The sequence below is a fragment of the Carassius carassius genome, chromosome 14 (assembly GCF_963082965.1).
Source record: "Carassius carassius chromosome 14, fCarCar2.1, whole genome shotgun sequence".
In the NCBI taxonomy this organism is placed as follows: domain Eukaryota; kingdom Metazoa; phylum Chordata; class Actinopteri; order Cypriniformes; family Cyprinidae; genus Carassius; species Carassius carassius.
The window spans coordinates 18399575-18424024 of NC_081768.1; the positions used below are offsets into that span (position 1 = coordinate 18399575).

General features: G+C 35.8%; 1 protein-coding gene across 1 annotated transcript; it reads right to left on the bottom strand.

Annotated features, from left to right (window-relative positions):
• Positions 1 to 1882: 1882 nt before the first annotated feature.
• fam204a (family with sequence similarity 204 member A) lies at positions 1883 to 16576 on the bottom strand. Its single transcript, XM_059566493.1, is given in 8 exon segments — positions 1883 to 2025; positions 2472 to 2581; positions 12212 to 12301; positions 14465 to 14567; positions 15489 to 15522; positions 15859 to 15940; positions 16163 to 16233; positions 16236 to 16576. Coding segments are annotated over 8 exon segments (705 nt in total). The 5' UTR covers positions 16399 to 16576; the 3' UTR covers positions 1883 to 1973.
• Between the last annotated feature and the right edge of the window lie 7874 nt (positions 16577 to 24450).

The window sequence follows — 24450 nt, forward strand, 5'->3', positions numbered from 1 at the left end:
CTGGCAAAGCTTACAACACCGTTGGAAACATTCTTCAGACTGTTGCGCGGTGCAACAATAAAAATATTTTGCACAAGCCTTTGGTTGTAAATGTGTTTGAATTTCAGGCCAGTGACGTAAGGCCTGGAATGGTGAAAAGATGTCATCTTTCAGCAGATGAGACATTTACTGTGAAGACTTCTGCAAGATGAGTGTAATTAGCACCTCACAGGTGATGACATGTGCCCTCCTTAAAGACAAAAGACCAAGATGACTAATGGTAGTCTGATGAGATGCGGTACGGCCTTGGACAGGTTCTAAACACATTCGGAGATGTTTGTGATATGTGGAAGCACGAGTTATTGAAAGCTGCATAAATCAAAGGAAAGTTTCATAAAAATACTATAATGCTTTGCAGAACAACTGATTACAGAATTCCAATTTTAAATAAATTAATAAATAACAGATGTAAATGAAATGAAATGTTCATATACTGAAGACTAACACTACATTGGAATATACACACACAGAATCATGATTATAATGGGTTCTATTGTCTTTTAGATCCTTACATCCGGTGTTGACACAGTATAAGACCTCATACACTACTGATCGAACATCCACAATGTGAGTGATATATTAAAGCAGGCGTTTACAACAGAGCGGTGCTTTACTTTCAGCTAGATGTCTCCGTGGTAACTGGCAGGGCTGAAACCACACCCCTTGCCTTAAGGCAGCACTGACAAGTTTGTGCTACAGTTGTCAGTTGGCTTTCATCAGGGTGGGTATGTCAAAGCCCTAAAATTACAGATGTCTCCGCCTCAGGCCAACAGAGTATAAATCAAGAGAGCGAGTTTCCACATTCCCACTAATGACCTCACGAGACCGAGCCGTGGAGGTGGGAGGGATGTTTAAAATGGAAGGTGATTGGCATAAAGAATCATCCTGCTAAAAAAAAAAATCATACAAATTAATTCAAAATAATTCACCTAAAAATATTGTCATTATTTACTTACCCTCATCATGAATGTTATTTTCAACACAGTGAAAGCAAAAGGAGAGATTTTAGCTAGTTAATAACTCATCGCATATCCTCAGAAGTCTTGCAAAATAGGAATATGGATTAGATCTATTATGTTTCACTGATAAATTTGTATTTTGAGCAGCATGTACATTTTTCAAAGCTTCTTCTTTTGAGTTCCTCTGATGAAAGAAAATCATACCGGTTTGGAACAAAAATGATGGCAGATTTAGATTTTTTTTTTTTGGTCAACTAACAGAATAATATCTATACATTCTATCCAGAAAGAAATACATTTCATATTTGGAAAGTGCAGTCAACAAGATTTTATCTAACAGAAAGGCTTAATATATAAAAATGTGCACTGCCCACAGGAATCCTCTCAAAGAGGCATCATGGGATGAGTCCGGTGTCATACACACCGTTCTCCATCTCGTTCTCTTTCTCCCTCACACACAGTCATCTTACACTCGAACCCGACTAAACTCCTCGTTTATGACTGCTCAAACCTCCTTACAGCCGACAAATTTCATTTTGCCCGGGCAAATCCTATTGCATATTATCCTGTACATTGCATTAGGCCCTAATCTCTCCTTTCTCTTCCCTCGCACCATACCTCCGTGGAAGAAAAAAAAGTGGCTCCTGATTAACCCACTTACGGCAGTAAATAAATGGCGTGCGTGGCTGTACGTGCCAGATTTAATTATGAGGAAAGAAATGAAAATACATACAAAAACGACCAATCTAACAATAATGGTGTGCTTATGGAATTTATTTAGCTACACAAAAAATGACCCACAAATCTGAATGAATGACCAAAGAACTGATTCAGAAAGAAATAACAAATAACAGAAATAACAAAAAGGAAACTTGAATGCAATAACACTATTATAAAAAGATTACATCTTTAAACAATTATCAAAATGCTAAATCATTACTCATCTTTATATAAATGTTTTAACTGCGGCGAATGTCACATGAATCCCATATTGCTTTTGGTTTCCCATCTTTTCTTTGCTTCAAACCTAAAATGACAAAAATAAAAATACATATATAAAAAATGCAGTGAAATCAGAGTCAAAATAATCAGTATTTTTTAGAAGAAAAAAATTTATAAAAGCAATATAAAGAAACCCAAATCAAAGCAGAAATACAGATTCATTGGGTAAACATGGTTGCATATAATTGCAGTCAATGCACAAACTGAATCTGAAAAGTATAATCGTAGATATAAGCTCACAACGCATTCAGAGACCCTCTAAAGGGACTGACCAAAAAGATAAGCAGCATCTGCATACTCATTAGGAAGCTCAAGTGAATACATATGAGTTAACACACAGCAGCATGTCCAGGGAAGAGGGGACATCTAAAGTGTGAAATGCAGAGTGACTTAATGAAACTGCAGGGTGTCAGCACCAGTGATGAACAGAAAAAAAAAACACAAAAAAAAAAAACAAAGCAGACAACAAACCCCCAAGCGATTTGCTTCCTCCTTTTTCGGGCTGCCTGGGAAGCCTCCGCTTCCTGTTTGGTGCGGGTAAAGTCACGGCAATCGGCGGCTTGTGCGATTTTCACGGCCAGCTATTGAGAAGAAGACAGAGACAAGCTCCATTAGCTGGAGAAAATCAGTCTGCCTGGCAAACCTCACTAGTGCTGCATGTGCGTCAAGGTGGTGCTCGAAGAAGGCATATCTCCATCACTGCGAGGATGGCAGCACGGACACACACATGCTTGAGTTTCATAAATCAAAAAGGAATTTGCAGTTCATAGATAGAAGTAGGACAGCCAACCCTCTGTTCCACCACTCAGCATGGATGTGCATAATTAATGTTATTATCTCATATACTTAATCTGTTCATCTAAAGACGACCTTTAATTCTGAAAATTGCAGTGCACGCACTTAGGCCGGCAAAATGAATGAAGGAGGGCGAAAGGCGCATGTCAGCGGTATCAGTGAGGGGAAATGTGTGTGGTGTGTCTAGATTCATTCCAATAGCCAGAATGACACAGAGGGCTCAGGAAACAAAAGGAGAGTCCGGGCCTCTTCCATCACTCCTGGGATGGGTTTATTATTGGACCGCAGGAAACTTTGATAAACACTTGGACAAATTGCAAACCCTTTTTTTTTTTACCCACTGCTTTTCTCTTGCCTCTTTTTTTTTTGGGAGGGGATATGAGGGTAATTCTTTAGAACAGTTAAATAACACAATCAGAGGGGAACACCAAAAAAAACTCAGTTCATAATGAGGAAATGTGCCACCATTTGTAGGCTCGAAAAAACCCAGAGAGAGCAAGAGAGTGGAAAAAAAATTGTTTCAATTATAATTAAGTGGGATAAACTTTATTAGAAAGACTGAAACTAAAATATCTCCTAATGCATGCTGGGATTAGGCAGGTCAGAGCGAGCAGGAAGGAGAAATTAAACTCTAAAGGCTTTTTATCGCCATATTTCAGGAACCAAGGGTGTAAAATGTTCTAATTTGGGATACATTAAAAGCCATAAAGGTCTTTCAAAAAGATTAATGGTACTTTGCTTGGATTTAAGATAAGGCCTTTAGCAGGCTGAGAGAGCGGGGTTCTGGCTGGGCCCTCGAGGCATTCATCTATACAGGCACTTGGAAGATTTGTAAAGGCGTCTGCATAACCTGAAGCTAACACACTATGACAGTTTTTTTAAATCCATGCCATTTTTTTTCCAGGTTTTAAGAGTCATAAATCATGTTTTCTAGCAAGACAGCGCAGAGAGGGAAGTTACAATGGGTGATCATGCCCATGTTTAGCGCAGATCCACTCGCAGATAATTCACACCAGGGTGTTTTTGGAGAGGCGCGTTTAAGCGGAATCGGTGCTAAAGCGATCGCGAGCAAAAAAGCGTGCACAGATCACAAATAAGCTGTATATATAAATATGTCAAGGACAAAAAGAAGTATTTTGAGACAACAAAACTAGGTTTTTTTGGTTGTTTGTTTTTTGCTGTCGTGAGGTTTAAATCTTGAGATTTATTTGCGTTTTCGACAAGGATTACCCACATGCACTCCAGCTTTAACCAAAATTTGCCCAACCACCAAAATAAGCCCCCCCCCCCCCCTCACTCCAGCCGGGACTCCCCGATTTCCACACATTACTATATTCAAAGAATTAAAGGTCTTTAATTTTTTTTTATTTTAATCGGTCCGGTCTACAATCCCTGATTGTCTTTACCGGGGCTCAACATTAATGTCAAGCAAGTTACCTAGGAGACAGAGCAGATCAAAGAGACAAAAAAGAAAAAAAAAAGCTCTCAAATGTCTGATTAATCAAGCCTTGCAAACAGCTTATTTCTTTTAGCCTGCATGCAAGTATGAAAATGAGATTGGGAGCGCAGTACATTGTGCAGATTTGTTCATTCTTATCAGAACAAAGCCGGCGGCAGCTTATTTCATGGATCACTGGCACTGTCATCAGTGTAGCGCAGAGCAGGTGACAGCACTTCTTTCTGTGGCAAGAACAAAATTAGCAAAAAGTCGGCACAAATTAGCCTCTCATATTTTCCGTAATATGACATTATTTTTCATTTACTTTTTTGATCCACTTTTCATGATTTTCCCTCCTTTTTCATCCTTATCCCCCCTCCTTTTCCCTCTCTTGTGACTTAGTGCCTAATCCTTTCACATCAAATGCAGGCACAGAGGAAAAATGCAGGGCAGAAAAAAAGGAATGAAAATCACAATCCAGAAAAGAAAAAAAAGTGGGCTGTGTGTGTGTGTGTGTGTGTGTGGGGGGGGGGGGGGGGGGGGTTAACATACACAACAAAAAGCGCTTGTGCTCTTTGTTCTAGGTAGTCCACTAAACCTTCCCATATTTCCATAAGAATTACATTCAGTCCATTTCCATTGTCCTTCACCTCTCTACTCTCCTCTTTAAAGGTACTGTGTGCCATTTACACCAGTCCTCAGCAAAGCCTTATTCATTGCTGGGTTTATTTAGCGCCATTAATGACGTGACCTTTGAAAGGTTTGTGAAGGATGAATTCATTCTGCTCAGTCCTGTAACTGCAATGTGGGGCCACTAGGTGGGTTAAGTCAACAGTGATGCAGAACCAACTTGGTAATGTATAGTACATCATCAACTGCCACAGCAGACACTGTAAAGAAAAAACATGTAATATATAAATGTACAATGCTAGTCTGTTGCCTGATTTCAATGCACTGTTCAATCCTTATAGCCATTTAATTTTTGAGCCTTCCACAAATATCTATATGACTATAACATCTCGCAAACTCAAGAGCAGACAAAGCTTTAACCTGAAAAAAGAGAGCTCCTTGCAGATGTTTAAAATAGGTTTTAAATCAATTCTGAGCTTGCATTATTAACCCTGGCTGTCTCATTCACACCCACTTACTGAAAAAGCACTGGTTGTAAACAATTAAAACTCCTACAGATGTATACTGTCTTATACAATAGTTGTTAAACATCACATTCACTCTGTAAAATAAATGAAACAAAATACACCTTACATAAGACTGGAATAAGTATCCAGTTGTGTGGTTTGTACTTACTAAATGGTACTAGCTATTATTTATATTTCCCTCTAGAAAATTCATAAGATATTGATATGACTGATTGACTAATTAAAAGTAAGGTTAAAACGGATTTTCAACCATCTCTGTATTGTTACACTGTCGGTAGCACTAGTAAATGAACAATGTGTATTATTTCTCTGTTTTACCTGTACTAAGATTAGGGTTGCAAAAAGGTGGAAAATATTCCATACATTTTGAAAAGTTGGAAATTTACCAGACATTTTCCACCCCTTTGCAACCCTAACCAAGATACACCTGTTTATTTGTCGGCAAAAGTCTGCCGGATGAGGTAAAATGCATCATCTGGTGCAGTTCTGACAGCTCCAAGAAAGTTGTGAAAGCTACTTTTACATTTTTGCATCACTGCAATAATAGATAATCTGATCGAACCCTTTGCATTGCGGGTGCTGAAAAGGACCTTTTCTCGGTTTTCTCTAGCTATGTACTGTAGCACCAATTTACCAAATAAATACACAAATAAAAGTTCCACTTGCATGAGAATATTACAGAATTATGTCAATTTTGGTGCATTGTGAACACTTTTTACATTACTGAGAGTTAATTACATATTCTCACATTGTTTGGCCTAATATTACCAATAAATCAATTACATTATTGTAATTTTGTTCTACCATGCCAAATTGGGTCAGTTTAAGCAGATAAACAGTAATAATCATGGCTTGCATAAAAACAATGGCAAGGGAAATCTCAAGAAAACCACTGCAGTGCCTGAATAAAACCGGCCACGCTCCCGTGACAATACCCTGTGTCATCTACACTAAAGCGGAGGAGACCAAATCCTCTCAACAAAAGTGACATATTGAGAGTCCTACATTTGATATCCTTGTATACAGTGAAAGATCCAGTTAACATAGCTTATCAGTCTCAAGGGGGTGGTGGGGGAAATAAGACAAGGAGTTCCTGTAATCTTGCCACCAACTTGACAAACAGCATTACAAGACATACAGAGGAAGCAGCCTCTCTGAGGGGGATCTAGTTGGAAAAGCTCTTGGTATAATGCGCTTCTCTATGTTTCAGCCCCAATAATCTGATTCCAGATACATAAGACTGTCATCTTCAGGGAACAAGGGAGTGGAAAAAAAGTCTGAAAGTTCGCTGGCTTTGTGCGCATTTCATTATCTTCCCTTTTCTGAGCAGGCAAGGCTTATTAGCAAGCTTTGAACTCACTCTTACAATAATGTGCCATCAACAGTTTTATAAGCTAATTAGAAAAACAGTTTAATTAATGACTGACTGGAAATAAAATGGCAATCAGGAGAAAAAAAAAAAAGGAAACGAGGGTGCTAAGCTTCCACTACCACCAATTAAGGGCTAATTACAAACAAATTATATATGTGTTTTGCTGTGGGCTTTAATTCTGAAAAAAATGGCTTTAATTAAAAGAGAAAACATGCTAATTAATTAAACAGCACAAAAAATCTACATTGAAAAAGTATGCTTTGTCTATCAAGTAATTAATGAAATACAATAATCCAAATGAGATTCCCCAGCATTTGATAAAAGCTTAGGACCCATTTCAAAACCCATTTCAAAATTAATGGCAAAAATTTAATGTGAGTCATCTACAGATATAATAAAAGTTCATTCTGTGATAAATGGCTAATGCTGAAAGAAAATGGAACAAAGAGGAGAGTTTTTGCTTAGCAGTTTTCTTGTTGCCAGAGGGGCCCGCACAGGAGGAAAAGCCGGTCTGGTGTTTCGGTACAGATTGTGTGTTATAGACGGAGGAAAGGGCTAAAAATACCTAATCATAGGCTTTCAAAATTAGAACAAAGAGGTTAAGATGATTAATAATTGGCTGAAAAAAATAAAATACAGACATGCATTATGTTTAATGCAATGAGCCTTAGCAAGCCTGTACAAAAGCTGTCAAAGTAGTGCATTTTAATTGGATTGGATGAGTTTAACTTAACTGCAGTAATGGTACTTCAAACAATATGACACTCCTGTAAAGAACAAACAAAGGCAAACTTTCAGTGAACCTTGTCATTAGGGATCTGTATGTTCGTAGTTACTGAGACATGCTGTACTTCAAAAGCATATTAGAACAAACCCCAGCTGATTGGTCAGAGATGAAGGCTGATAAAAGAAAATGGCAATGCAACATATTTAATGGGTATACTAAAGCCAGTTCTAATGCATAGTTTGGGTGGTTGCGCAAAAAAAGTGAGCATCTTAGTCACATGCTGAAAGGCATATATGCGCCCGTGTTCATGAACTCCCGCTCACTTTATCTTTTTCGCCTCTCCAACAACTCCTTTTCAGACTGTGTCTTCCTCTTTTAATCATTTTCATATGGTCTGACTCCTGGAGAACTTGAAATGGACACAGTACCCCCCACCGCTGCAGACTAGAAAGTCTATGTTTTGAAGTGGTAATGCGGAGCTAATATTTGTGATCAGGGCAAAGAAAAACTGTAGGAAATAATAAAGTGTGACAGGCCTTTGTTTAGTCTTGCTTTAGTTCGTCTTTACCACTGAGACTAGAGAGCAGCTCTTGTTATTAAATGTGCTTAGAAGGCTTAATGAAAGCCCTTAAATATAAGTTAGAGAATTAAATGCATTCCCTACAAGCAAAAACGGTTCAAAATCAAAACATCAGAAAAAAACATGAATCTAAAAGTCCATATATATTTATTATAAATAATCAAATTATATTACCATTTATCATTAACTTAAACATCTGATTTACAGTTATTGCACTCTTTCTTCTGTATTAGACTTTCTGTTGTCCCTAAAGCTAAAAGTGCATTTAATGTAAAGCTGATACATTTAACAAATACTCAAAAATGTTAAGTAACAGAATACAGATATCTGAACAAATATACATCTAAAACACACACACACACCTAGACAATAGTAAACTTCATATTTTTATGAAGCTTAAATGTTCCTAGTTTTAAAGGTCAGTTTGCTGAAGCATTTTGAACCGTTACCTGTATCTTTTTATTGTTAGAGGATATGCAGGGAAGAATTTGATAATTCTGTATTTAATTCTGATCAATTAAAAAGCTTTTACCTTTTAGGCAAATGTATAAAACACTTTGTGAATCCAAAACAAAAAGACTTAAACCTTCTACAGAATATTTGAATACTCTTTTAAGAAAGGAAAATCTCAAAGGAACCTTTACTATCCACGTTTGTGTTTAAACACCCAGACAAAGATGAAAGCCCACATAGCACACCCTTTTTAGGATAACTTGAAAGAAGGTTTTAACAAATTTGCTTTTATTTGCAGATTAAAGGAAATGGGCAAAATATTATCATATGATTAAAAAAAGCTACACAAGGTAGTAACTAATATTTCATCTGCATTTTTCCAAACAGGAGTGTTTTTAATATAAAGCATAAAAACTTTTCGGTTGAGAGAAAAGGGAAAAAGATTTATCCCCAAAGATAAATGGGTTATGACCAATAAAATACTTTTAGCCCAGGCATAATTTATAAATATCATTGTCGAGGACAAATTCGAGGGGTTCAAAAATATCACAAGACCTTTAGTATATCACTGTCTCACTGACATCTTAACACTTTAATTTAACGCTGTATTAGCATCTTAACACATTACAGAACATATAATATTTCATATATCAGTAGACACAAATATTATTAGAACCTTGAAATTGAGGCTTGCCACATTTGGGATTATTGTATGTTAAGTTGTTTATTGCATTATTTCAAAAAGGATATGTATGCAGCAACATTTATCCTGGGCAGAGAGCTCTGTGGCCGCACGGAGCGCTGTGATAACAAATACTAGCCGGATTACAAATTAGGGCATAAAATGATTCACTAATATCCAAATTGCCCCCCAAGGACTCTTGAAACAGGTCAACATATTTCTCTGTTTATCTAGAGTTTGTCTTTCCGTCAAAGGAAATGTTGCATAATAGAAGGATGTGTTGTGATTACATCAATTCAATCCAAAAAAAAAGCACAAAAAAGAGCTGCAGCCTAATGGCTAGCACACTGATCTCTGATGTTCATATGGGTGATTATAATTCAAATCTGGCTTGCCGCATTTTCAGATACAACTCCGACCTTTCTCTTTTAATCACTTCCGGTCCTTTCACTATTCTCCTCGAAATAAAAGTGGTAAAAGACAGGTACACACCACTGTTCAAAAAAGTTGGGGCTGGTATTTATTTAATATAATTACTTTTTTTTTTTTTTGAAGATAGTATTACTTTTATTCAAGAAAGACCCATTGAATGATTTAAAAGTGAAATTAATTTTTTTTCAATATTTGAATTTTGAGCAAGTAAATGCAGTCTTGGCAAGCATGAGTAACTTCTTTTAAAAACACTCAAAAAATCTTTTAAATAATAGTGTACAGGTAGCTACAGTGACACACAAACATACAGCCATAATGTATGGCTACAAAAACAAATACTGCAACTCATGCACCTAAATCTGAAACCCTTCAAATTTCAAAAATGATCTTCCATATGTGCATCCTGTTCTATCATTGCACAACGTAGAATGATGTTACCCAGAAACTTTGGATAAAAAGAACAAGCAAGTATCATCTTGGCATGTTCGCAGAAAAACTTTCATACCCACATCACCCTGAGAGAAGCTGAATCAATATATAGAGCATTAGGGAGATGTCCAGCAGATGACAAATGCACATTACCTGGTGAAAACTGTAAATTACAGTCTTTAGAAGAGAACAAATAAAGCAGCTAACAGTGGCATTACTGCGCAGCGACTGCCAGTGTTCTGTCAGAGGCAGACTTCAGCTGTCTGGCTGAGCGAGAGATTCGAGACGGCTAAGTCTGCTCAAATCCACTGATGCTGTAAGAAGCTTTCTGTGACAGCATGGTCCTGGTAAGTCAATCAAAGACGAAAGCCATGCAGTTTGTATTTGTGTTTTTACCTGTAAGTAATGCCAAACTAATAACGCAGCCTGCTATAATTACTATAGCAGTGTTATTTGATAAGAGACCTTAAACATTTCAGCGCTGTCATTTGCAAGCATTTAGACAGCATGATGGATCTCTGAAATTCTTTACCTGCTTTTGAAGTGCAGATAAACTCTCTGTAAAGGGATGCTTAAATCTGCAATTCTTAACAAAAAAAACAAAAAAACAACAAAGGCAAGGGCTGATATAGACGTCTGGCATCACAATGAAGCCCACGTCCTGATGAAATGTCTCCGACAATGGTTTCCAAAGAAACTGTTATTATGTCTCTGTCTACCTGGGAAAGAAAAAGATAAAACCACAAAGATACTCCAGAGATAAGCGTAAGTGGCATCTGTATGGATTACTGCGTAAAGACCCTCAAAAGAAAATTGCCTAAACCAAGGGCCTGTTGTTGGCATTACTGAGCTATTTAATGCTTGTTCCCATTGCGCTACGCTTGTTAGGAGCATGATTATCACCTTGCTTTGAACTGATTCAGATCAACTATCAACAGCATCACAATATGATTTCATTAGTGCGGAGTAAATGGTGTCATTTTGGAATTTACACCAAGAGAGACAGCTGTAATTGATTACGTAGGAAACTAATATTTGAGGTGAACACAATTACCACTGCTCCTCCCCATTAGATGGATGGTAGAGCTTTATTGAAGCATGACCTGAGACTATTTTATCCACAATAAAACTATAACATTAATCTTAACAGAAAATTAATTATTGTAGAAACTGAAAACACATTTAAAAAAAAAAAAGCAATTGCTTCAGCTGTAGTACGGCAATAAACCGTAAAAGAAAATTATTCTCACAAAAAGGATTTACAGAATGAGTCCTGCAAACCATTTAGTTAACCTAAATATATAGTTAATAACAGAAGATTAATTAGTGTTTTATGCAGTATATCATAATGCAGTGGCATGATAAAATAAAGCTTGTTCATTGTTTGTATGCAGACTGATACCTGCTATAAAAATCCCAACAAGTGGATGCCGGACATAAGAAATATATATGATATTCGCAAAAGAATTGTGTTTTCTTAGTATTCACCAAATGCCTAGTGAACTGGAAGCACATTCCCAAACCTTTTCTGTACTAAACTGTTTAAGGTTGACAGTGAACATCAATTCCATGCAGTAATGCTGAAATCAAAGCTTCGGCTGGAATTTAGTGGAATGCATTTCAGATTCCATTGAATCAAAGTTGCGAGGCTTAAAAATTATTGCCCGCTATGATTGCCCCAACTTCAGAAAAGTTGAATGTCTTTTTAACTGCAATTACAGCTGTGCGAATGTTACATTTTCTGCCAAATTAGCTTCGAAGCGCTTGATCCTACGTACAATCCTAAAATGTGTCTTTTTAAAACTGCAGGCACTGTATTTAGGTATGAGCTCACTTCAAAGGTGTAAAACTGGCACCTTGAAAATGTTTTAGCGCTAGGGTTGAAAGCATTGTAGCCTTCATTAAAAGGCAGAACCGAAAGTTCTATAGGCACTGCCGTACTTCAAACTGGGGGAGGGCTTTCCATTAACTTTAGTGTAAAAGGGTTGCAAGACTTTCTGCCAAGTCGAGTTATGTGTGTGTGTGTGTGTGTGTGTGTGTGTGTTTGTAGCCTCTCTGTCTTTGCAGGCAAAATTGGCCGCAGACCCATTAGCTCAATTTGTCACAGCTGAAGCGCCCCCCGAGATGGCTTATCTGGGCAACATACCTCTCGAGTAGCAAGTCTGTCACTCAGTTCTTCCGCCTTCCCATAGTCCCCTTCAGCGATGGCACTCTCTATGCTCTTTTCCAGGCCTGACTGAAGATGAGAAGGAGGGAAATAAAATGAAGTGATTTTCAAATAGAAAGAGAAGGATGAGAAAAAAAATAAAATCAAAGAGTAACTTAAAAACTCCCCCAGGCATTCTTTTTAATATGATTGCCATTACAACAAATATGTAGATTTCCTCTCATAAATGAAAAACGTCGGTTGATTAAATATTAGGCAAAAAATCTGTCTAGCCACAGGAGGTTACCAAACATAAATGTTGGTCTTTAATGAGATATTTCCATCAAAGCAGCAGGACTGGTGAAGCAGAGCTCTCTGTCTGCTATTATGGTTCTTCATGAGAGAAATCCCAAAACAAAGACATAACATTCTCATATTTGACAAATTTCAAATGTCTGTTGCTCTTATAAATAAATAAAAGCTGTAAAAACCCAAACATACTGTACATACACGAAAAATAATTAACCTCCTGATGTAATTTATTCCTGAGCTGATGATTATTCCATACTATGATTTCAGAAATGGCCATATAATATTAATTCTGCTTAGGTAAACATTTCAGAGGGACTGTTCCAATCAGCCTCTCTCACAACTCTATTAAAATATATTTTCACAGCATATGCTCAGCCCTTTAATAATGTTTAATCCAAAATAGATATAGCTTTTTAAAGTGAGGGAAAATGGGGCAGCTGTCTAATTTAATGGGACAACTGGATATATATATATAATAAAAACAATATTTGAACTCAATAACCCAATATTTTAACTTGCTAATGCAAAATTATTTGAGCTCAACATTAAACGATATGGACAATTGAATTAGCAGCGTTTTCCTACTTAAAACAAATTACATTTGCCAACATTCTGCTTACATGACAATTTACAAATTAAAATAACGGAAAAAACTGTTTTGAGTTAAAGCTGCAGAATGATAATATGCATTAGTGCAAAATTGGCGTGAAGTTACAAATGAATTAGTTCTGTTTACAAAGCTTTGCACTTAAAGAGACTTATTTATAGAAAATTTAATCGGGAAATTCCTGCATGACGAAATTAAATTATGAGCCAGTGTACAAAGTCAGCTTTCTTGAATCATTCTTCATTCTCTCACATATTCTGCTCTCATCTCACAAGAAACAATCTGAATTCACATACTGACTTACTGCTTTAAATGAAACAGAGCTGTGCTATATCTAAACAAACCTGTGCACACATCATGAACAAACATCTATTGCTGCCAACAGCTATAGCTCAGTGTTGATAATGTGAATTTTGTTGAATCATTGTCCGTTTACAAATTAGTTTTTATGCAGACATAAGAAGTAAAGCGAGGCTGCTTATGTGTCAGCACAATACAAGCATACTGTATACTCACTAAAGGCATTTAATGCAAAGACACAAGGCTGATACCTCTACAAGGGTCACTTTTCCCTAATAATAATAAAATAAAATAAAAAGGTTAAAGGGCTCTCTATTTATTTTTATTTTCATTTTCAAGATTTCAAATAGTCAAAAGTTTCTCTAAAAGAGCAATCACTTATTTACAAAGTTTATGTCTGTAATATATCCAATACGGAAGTGTTATGAAACAAAAAAACAATGCTACTGCAGACATTTTTTACAAAATGTGAAATTCCTGGAGGCTGATACTGAATCACAATTTCTATGTGCAGGGTTCATGAGTGGGTAATACAAAAAAAAACAGGTCCATGCACAGAGGACAAATATTTACTATATTGTTAATGCTGTTTACAACATGCCCCTTCAGCATCTGAGTGGGAAAAATCTTAATGTCATATTTGTTACAGAAGCTGTCCAGTGTATTTGATTTGCAAACGTTCCCTCCCTTTCACTGAATTACAGCATTACAGAAAGCTCTCGACTCCATTGTGCTGTGGCTTTCAACGGAGAAATCCACCTCATAAGAAATATTAAACACCAACCAGAACAGACAGTGCAGCTACATCCTCATGTCAAGATTAAGGTAATCTCATAATTAAATATAATATGATCTATTCTGTTATGCTCAGTGTCATGCAGAAGAAAAGACACCTCCTCACTCTGTCTTTCACATTTGATAGAGGAAACAATTACGAGTTACACATACAGTAGGCACAGAACAGAGAGGCAGTGGGATAGAATTAGGACACCCACAGAGTGGTAGAGGAAGATGGCGGAGGAAATCATTGTTACCATGTGAGGAGGTCTGCTACAAGGAGGCGGCTTGAGTCTATCATTGATGCTAAAATACTGTGTGAGCTCCTTCCAGTGCTCCTCTCGTTTCTCTTCAGGCTCCCTGAGCAAAGACACAACACAGGATGACAAGTCATTCTGTTTATTATTAATATTATTATTATTCACTACAGGACTAGGCATGTATACTTTGTGAGATTCAATTATTTCTGCACACATCCTTTTTTGCTATAAATGGTGGATTATGGAGCCAGTCAGTACTTGGGAATTTATGGGCGTTCAGTGAAATAGGAAAGAGGTTTTAAATATGAAGAATTTTATATTTGTTTCCCCTCCTTTTGCCTCAAGGCTGGAATGATAGTTTAAAAACTTAAGCATCACACAGCTGCCGATTTCATAAAGGGTTCGGAAAAAAAAAACTGAACTTCATACACGAAACAACTATGGATCACACACCACCAGACTTTTTAAGTGGTTGCAAACACAACAAACTCATGCAGAAACATGCGCCTTGTTGCTTGGAGATGTATAACATCAAAATCCCAAACATGTTTTATAATCTCCATTTGAAGAGAATCAAAGTCTAAAGTAAATTAAAATTAATTAAAGATTAAAGAGTCTGTGCCCATTATACGCTACATGATTTTCAGCTAACTCTGTCAATTATGCATTAAAGATCACATTGGATTTACTTTAGATATGCGAAAGTGCAATATTTCTTACATCAGTCAATGAACAAATATATTATATAAATATTTTATTATATAAGTATATCTGAATTTAAAATCATCATATAACAATTCAGGCTACAATGTGAGAAGAGTTTCATGCCATGTTATTAATATGAAGTATTCAGTACATATTCACATGTGTTAAGAACGTGTATTTAAGCTTGTTGTTAACACAACGTCTCTCACAGTCTTTCTCGTGACCTGCTGAGAAATGTAGTGATGTTTTGATGCAATGGTCTATTATGGAAATCATCATTAACTGTCTTGGAGCAAACCATAATTGTCAACCATACCTTTTCTGCTCAGTGTCACAATTCTGTGCCCCACCTGTTTGAGATGTTAAAACCACAATATGTTAATATATTGAAAATAAAAACAGTCATGGGCAAGCATTACACATATTAGAAAGATTTTTAAATTGTGTTATTCATCTCTGCAAGCAAGGGATCAGTTCTACTGCAGTAATCCTACTAGACACCCATGTTGTGGTGCCTAGGCAATGAGATTGCATGATAAAATCCTTTCAAACTCAAATCATCACAGCTGTATAAAGAGTTGTTATGTTTACATTGAAAGGAATAAATAGGATATGGTTGACAACAGTAGAAATAACATAGAAGAACAGAACTAGTAGGTAATGGGAAGAAAACTTATTATAATGACCTTTCTTCTGGCGCCTTTTCCACTTTGTTTGCGGTTCCTTCATTCTCTGATACAACTTTGCTCGCTGGAGCTCTTTGAACTTCTGCAACAATATAAAAAAACAACGCTTTTAAACAATGATACTTGCATAATGACATTAAAATAAATTCTGAATGAACCAAATGCAACTTGCTTTGTTTATACTGTAATGATTGTAACGGTCTACCGAGCAATTAGATAAATAATAAATAATTCGATCACTGCATGACCTGCACTGCACACATACTGCATAATTTACATGCATAACTACAACAGATCCACATACTTGCCACTTAACCAAGAAAACTCCAAGAAGACAATCATTTCCAAATGCATCATTGTGCAGACCAGTTTTTGTTTACATTCCACCTGTACACAAACTGAACGTGGCTCTGTGTCTGACTGACGTGAGAGCTCCTTGCCTGGAGTGTTTTCTGCTGCTGCTGCTGCTTCATCATCCTCCTCATCCTCAGAGCTCAGGTCAGCCTCACTGAGACCCGGCGGCAGATTTCCACTGTACATATTAAATCTGACAACTCGCCAAAAACACGACTCTTGCAGACGTCCGCATTATTATCAGCAACAAAACGTTTAAAGCAAATATATTATTAAATGCGACTGGTGATTTAACAATATCATAATATATCAGACAAGTACACCAACAACTGCATGACCCTTACCGTTGCCTTCTGTATTTCCGCATTTTGAATATAGAGCTTCATTATTGGATCGGCGGAGGAGCAACAGCTGTAACAAAAATGCTGATTGGCCAATTTGACCTCATTATGAAACGCGATCCTCCCCCTTACAAAATAGTGGAGGCTGCCGTTCTGTGTAATATTTGTTATATCGTCAATTTGTCCAGCTCTGTAATAATAATAACAATAATAATAAATAAACTGAATTATTATTATTATGATGATGATGATGATGATGATGATGATGATGATTATTATTATTATTATTCTTAATATTATAGCTTAAACCTTATCTAAAAAGACAAATATTCGGTGGATAAGTGTGCTTTTTAACCATGTTTTTTTGCCAAATTATTATACATTATATCAAGTACTGGTCTATGTTAAACATTTATTCCTCTAAAACTTTGGAAGGCTTGTTGCTTCTGGTGATAAATTGGTTACAGCTTAACAACCAAAAAAAAAAACGTATGCCACACACTTTTTTAATTTGTGAAAAATAAATAAATATGCCATCTACTGGCCTCGGTAAGGTATTCAACCAAAAATAACAACAAATAAAATATTTTTATGCAGTAGCAGGACATTTTAATGAGTAAACTTATTCAAACATAGTTGCCAGTTCAGTTATGAGTTCAGTTATTCAGACCAGAAGTTAACTTAGGGCCAGGCGCGTGTGCCCGATGAAACCGTCTATACTGAATTAAAAGGCTAATTAGTATAATTCTTGAAATGTTTACCCTTAGGTCATGGTATGTGTCTTTTTGCTTTGAAATCTTTAGAAAGTAAACATAAGAATTGCGTAGATATTTTTAGTAATATTTCAAGACAAAGCTTTACTAGACTGAATCAACTTAAGATTACTTAATATCCAATATAATTTTGGGGAAAAATTATTGCATCACACTAAGTATTTAAATATAATCAACATATTATTGATTTTTGATTTTTAAGAAGGTCAAAAATAATTAAAGAAAGTCAAGGTTAACATTCACTCAACTAAAGGGGCAGTGAGCAGAAACGGGGAGCATTGCTCACTCACTACAGGTTACAGAACACACATGTAGAGAAAGATAGAGAGAGTGTGGAAGGGACAAATGAGAGAGAGCGGGAGAGCAAATGAGAAAGAGCGAGAGAGAAAAATCGCTGTGCACATTCAAAACTAGTGCCACCCCCGCTGGAGGCATAACAAGCAGAAATTATATTGATGAAAATTTCTGACATTACGACAATACAAATGAGCTTGTTGCCTCAGAATCTGTGCACACTAAATAAATCATTTAAGTAAATAGGTGGTTTTGCAATTAGGCACAAAGCCCACCCCTATTTAGCAACAAAACAGAAAACTGATGTTATTTGATATAAATAAGCAATTTAAGCATCAGTGTTTTTCGTCTGCCAATGCCACAGGCTAAACAAGATTAGCATGCTAATCATTTGAATGATAATGTGGTGATGCCCTAAGCTGTCTGAATAAATTGAGAGACATTGCTCATATAAGAGCATTCTTATCACTCGGGAAAACATGAGCAATTGTGTTTTACTTTGCCATTTGTAAAACAAAAAGTATAGCCTATATAATATATATTTCTCATACTGGCTGCGGTGCCTTCTACAAACGCAGTTAAAGTCAAGGTGAAGGTGATGAGTAGACTGAAGTTGGGCTCAGGTGGTTGTTCTGTGGGATGTGTTTCCCATACATTTATTTTTGGAGACTCGCCACGATTTTAAAACTGATCGATTTTCAAAAAGGCTTCGTTAAATAAACATGAGTAACGTTACATACTGCACGTTTAATAATAATAATTCCTTACATTTATATGTTTAAATATCAAAACGTGGCACGGGTGTTTTTATATCACTATTTCTGAAGGAAGACTTGCATGTTATATGCCTGATAACGCAGCGTTTGTGAGCGTAGCTTTGCTTTGTTTACAGCTGTTACTGGGGAAACCTCTATTTCTTGCTCTTTATGCATCTCCTGCTCGGAAATTATTAATTTCCATTTCCATTAAGTCCACCTGATTAACGCAGCAGACATATTTTGTTTGTTATCAAAAAAAAAAAAATCTACTCTAGAGGGACTTGGCTGTTGTTATTGATTCTATTTGGAAGTCTACCGGGAGTTAAGTTAGGGCCATAAAAGCGCGCATGCGCAGTAATGTTTGTTTATGTTGTTGCCGTTGAAACTGTCTATAAACTATTATTCAGATGTCAGAAGACATGTAGATTGTCTGTTACACCAAACACTTTTTGTCTGTGTTCATCAATGTTTTAAACATTTTGAGACCCAAGACATTCACGTATCTGATATGATACGGTCGGCTTTATAGGGTTAAGTATATGTTGGTTACTATGTCCCTAAAACATCAATTTCATCCAATATCAAGAACTTTAAGGACATATGACATGATAGGGCTTAAGTCAGCAAGATATATTAAACGTCACTCTGCACAGCTGCCCCACAGTTAATACCAATTTAATTATATATGTGACAACTTAATGTCAAAAGCAACTAGAACTTTTAAAGGTAATTTGGTGGTGTAATATATCACTGAGTTACTACTATCAAAATGATTACGATCATTCGTAATTTCGTAAATTTGTTTATTTTGTTGTTTATGAAGACTTTTTTTTTTCACTATACACTGGCACTTTTGTTCGATTTGGGCTCCAGATCATTATTTCTGTAATTTATTATTTATTTAGAGTGTGTTGTTTAAAACTTGGAAACCCTTATTAGTTTTGGTTAAAGAGGTGGTAAGTGTGGCGAGATAAACTAATCATCTCAAAGCCTTAATTATTAGTATCTTACTGTGACAGGCTGTTTTTTTATTTTTATTTTTTTTCCAAGCCAGCCAAGTTGAACCGCAAATGAGCAAGCGCATGTCTGAGGAAAGAGTAATAATTTAAAGTCATCTGGATCTGGCTTGGGGTGGCTGAATTCATTAGAGCAGATTAGCTAAGTGTGTACAAAGTAAATGAGATATCTAATACTAGCCAACACGGAGGTCCAGGGATTCCTCATTTAGCTCCGAATATGAGAAACCATGTTAAGAGGCGATTATGTATAGCTTGACTGTTGGACTGGCTATATGCCTGTTTTCCTGTGCATTTGGCCCAATGGTGTGTTCTCGTATTTAATGACCCTTGACCTTTAGCCTCCATGTGTACAGTGTATAAACCATTAAAAACAACGGCCAACGCAGCAGCATAAGGGAGGAGGAAACGAAGGATGACACCCAGAGGAGATTATTCACTGTTAGCCTGACAGGGCAGCCAGCTGAATTGTTTTTGAAAGAGAAGCCAGGGAAGCTAATTATGAGTTTAAGAAGAAGGTTGAAGAAAAAAAAAAAAAAAGATTACAAAGAATAATTTGCAGATATAATTACACCAAAATTGGGTACACACAATCGTCAAATACATGTATTGCTTGACCTGGGTGAGCCAGTGAAATAAATCCTTCTTCTATAGCCTTTGTTAATTTGTTTTTATCATCTCCAAGTGGTGTTTGTGCAGGCAGTGCAATTTGCATGTGTAATTCCACTGTGCAAATTGACAACAAGTAGATAATTCTGGGAAATGGGCTAGTTGCAAGGCCCTAGCTATCTTCCTGTGCCGATTCATTTTGAGGAACTGCTGAGGCATGAAACTCATACATCAACTATTTCCTGACAATGCTCAGACTTATTGTCCCCTAAAATGTCATTACAGCCATTATTTATGGAGTTAATTCATTTATTAAACCATATTTACACAGACAGAATGTCACATTGTGTCCATCGTCCGGAATGACGCCTTTAATGATGATTTTAACACATTTTCTCTTTCAAATTCTACCAAGAGAGCAAAAGCAGAAAGTGGTTTTGTTTTTAATTTCAAGGCTTAGCTACTGTTAGATAGAAGTAATGTAAAAAACACAAATCTTACAATTATATATATGTGAATTTAACGATAAAAGACCGTAAAAATTCAATAGTAAAAAACTGTTAAATGGTTAATTCCCCAACTATTTACAGTGGAAAAATGTATTGGACATTACATTACAGTATACCGTTTTTCTAACTGAAGAAGACATTATAATTTACAGTGAATAATTGTAAATTGACATTCCCAGAATTCCCTGTGTTACATTTCAAATGTTATGTTTTTTGTTGAAATAATTATGTTTCTTCTCAGTTTTTTTCTAATAAGTTTTGTATATAAGGGTTGTGTGTTAACACCTAATGTTGTTAAATGAATGTTTATTGCATTATTTCAGTTTCATGTGTGTTACCATGATGGTGTTTAGTGTTTGTGTGAATGACACTGTGCACCTTCTATATAGGTTATTATTTAAAAACTGCTTGCAATGGGCTTTGGTTCATTGTGTGGCTTTCCCATGACCACCAGCATTTGATGGTTATCAGTGTATTACAAAGGTACAAAACACATTTCAGTACTTCAATAAGTACTGGTATATTAACATTATATCAGTTAATGACGTAACGGTAATTTACTGTAAATTTTAAACCTAAAATGTTGCTACGGTAGTTTATGGTAAAATTCCACAGCTGTCGTTTTTTTACCGTAAATTTTATGGAATTTTCTTTAGTTTATATATCAGACATAATTATACATAATCACCTTTTTAAGAGAAATAGTATTTATAAATAATAAGAATTCAGCTGAAAAACATTGGTAAGCCTGATGCTCATCCAATGCTTATAGTTTTGATTAAAATACATCACATCAGGTCGGGCGGCTTCATAACTATAACTGCAGAAGTTAAAATATTTCAATGCACCCGAAATGCACAATGGACCTGACAATTACATCAAAACTCCATGCAACTTTCGTACTACTCTCCGTTGGAAGTTAAAGTCTGCACAAAATCAAAATTGACACTATTTACTTTAGCATACATTGCTAGTCTTGACGTGATAAGTTAATCCCTGCAAGTTAATCAAAAAAAAAATTAATAAATAAATGTTTGTCTTGGTAATCTTTAATTAAAATCTGAAAATTGGCTTCTGCTGTGGATTTTTCTCTGATGACATCAGAGTATCCTTAACCACTTCTCGTCCAACCGTTAGCTTGCTGCTTCTATACTATTCAATATTACATTTCAGCAGTAAATATGTCACAATTCTGCAGTAAAGTCAGTAACAACTTCCTGTTGTTTGTCGGATGAGTGGAACTAAAAGCAGCAATAGTGTAGCAAGGTATTGAATTTAAGTCGCTATATACCTCATTGGCAATATCAACTGGCTAGCAATCGCTATTACTAATCACACCATTAATTTTTTGTGGAAAAGAACCTTGTATCTCTACTATAAATCAGGTAACTAGGCCTAGTGGTTCTTTATGGTCATTCTATAGCCTAAATCTTGGAGAATGCTGAGTGGTTATATATTGATTCAATTTTGCACTAAATATGACAGTGCTCCTAATGTGTAATTGTGGAGCAGCAGACTTCTCCTGGTGCGTCATACATTTTAATGGTACATATCCGCACTGGATAATTCCATCATGCCATTTTCATTTATTTTATTTTCTAGTTTCACCTGTCACCTCAAACTACTTATTATGGCAGTAATAGTGAGCTGTATTTGAACCATTAAGCTGTAATGATTCGCTTGCGTGACATTTTAATTCATATAAGGAGTTTGAAGAGGGTGGCAGTGTTACTGGGATTAGATGGTTAGTGCTAAAACAAACTAATTTGATTGGCAATATAATACTTAAAGGCTCTGCAAGAGGTTTAAGTATGGATGGCTGGTGGAAGGAAAAAGTCAAATTTGTAAACATTATATTTCATTATATTCAGTTAGCTATATAGTAAAAACAGGTGATCCAAAATGGAATTACACAGAGAATTGTTATACACATACAGTTTTGTTTCATCCTATAACAAGTAACTTTATGTACTAGGACTTTACTTCCTTCATTTGAGGCAGGTTCAGCGTGGCTGCACTCAATGTGAGTTTTGACTCTGAGGAAGAAAGTTCTAATCAAGGAATCACAATCACAAAAAAATGTGTCTGTTTTTATTTTCTATTATTCTTTGATATGTGCAAAAAGTTTTGTAATAACTGCTCATGCAAAAATGTCAAACATCTTTAACTCCACAGTTAAAATATAACGTTTATAACTAAATATAACTATTAAAAAAGTACAGTAAAGTAAATCATTGCAGTACATTTTATGAATGCAATGCATTTCAAATGCATGCTTTGCCAAAAAGTCATGGTTTTCAGAGTTTGTCGCCATTCATCTGTAATTAGTTTAAGCACAAAGTTGCACAACCAGACCATTCCCAGATAAAATCGTACATTTAAATTGAATAATTTATTTCCTTTTTCATTGCAGGACTTCCAACACATTTATCTGTTGTCTGTTTCTTTATTTTAATCACACTTCCTTGCCTTTTGGACAGCTTCACTGGCTTATAGATTAGTGTGAAATGTACCCCAGTTAGAATCTCTTACACGCTCCAATCAGATGAGCGCAGATTTAATCAGACCGAATCGTCCATCCCACCCGTGAAGGGGCTGCCCAGATGAAACACACCTTATATTCATAACTTCACTTACATGCCTGATTATGAAGCGGGAGATAGCTAGGTAACTCTCATTCTCTGCTTTTTTTTCCCCAGGACAATTTTGCCTCCAAACTTGAATAGTTAATCATAGCCTCTTTCTTCATCAGTGGAGAATCAAAATCTGAACAGAAGAGGATATATATCATTAAAGATGAAAAAGAATCACAAATTGAATTGGCCTTCTGGTCCAGATATATTGTCAAATTTCACTTTCAATACCTTTTAAAGGATTTTTTTCTCTCTCTTTGCATTCATTTCCGGCTGCTCTAACTATCATTTTCTAAGAGAAAACGTTCACGTTCCACTGCTAATTTGTGTGCATGGCTCTGTAATCATACCATTAGTTTCTTTGACATAAAATAATGTCTTTAAATAATAGGAAATATTACCTGATGAATTAATTTAAGAGATAAAATCGAGGGTAAGAAGCTTAAATGCCATCTTAAATTATATGCAGACCTTGGAAAACTTTCAACGAGTCTCATTTGCATTAGCTTAGTGTTGGGTTCACACTGTGCCTGACCATGAGAAGCCTGAACACACCTCTAAAATACTTACGGATGGAATAATAAGAAGAGTACACTGTAAATTATGCAATTAGTAAAGTATTTACCCTCTTAAATAGCACCAGTATCTCCTTACCAGTATGATAATATCAACTCTTTTTAGTTTTAAATAGGCTCTTTCTCAGTTTTATGAGTTCTATTTGTTCTGTTCTAAAACCCAATGAGCTTGTGGAAATTACAATTTAAGTCCTCATATACATATATCCAATGTGAAATGTCAAAATGTATCTTAAATATGCTATCTTCCAAGGTACCTCGTTTTGACGAAATTCTAAGGCAGAATTGCATGTATCCGTCACAGAGAAGGCCACGAAGCCCTGCAAACAATTTCAGAAGATAATTTAAAAGATGTATATAGACTGTATATAGTCTTTCAAAAATGCAATATTAGAATTCTTATGTACATAAACAGTAGACTCTGTTTTCAAATTACATAAAATATATAAAATATAGTTCTGCTTTCAGTGCTATGAATGTGCATGTAACTGGAAAATTACCCAACTAAATTGTTAAATGAATTAAGTATCAAAACCTGAAATCACTTACAGTGATTTTTAATTCCTATTATGGAACTTTCCTATGTTGTAATAAAATCCATAATTTATCATTCATTTCTGCTCATAACACAATTATTTCTTTTATTGCAGCATAAGGGCATCATTTTGTGCTCTTAACTCAGGTGGAGAGAAAAAAGGACTCTCAAATTCTAGAAAATCTTGTGCCTAAA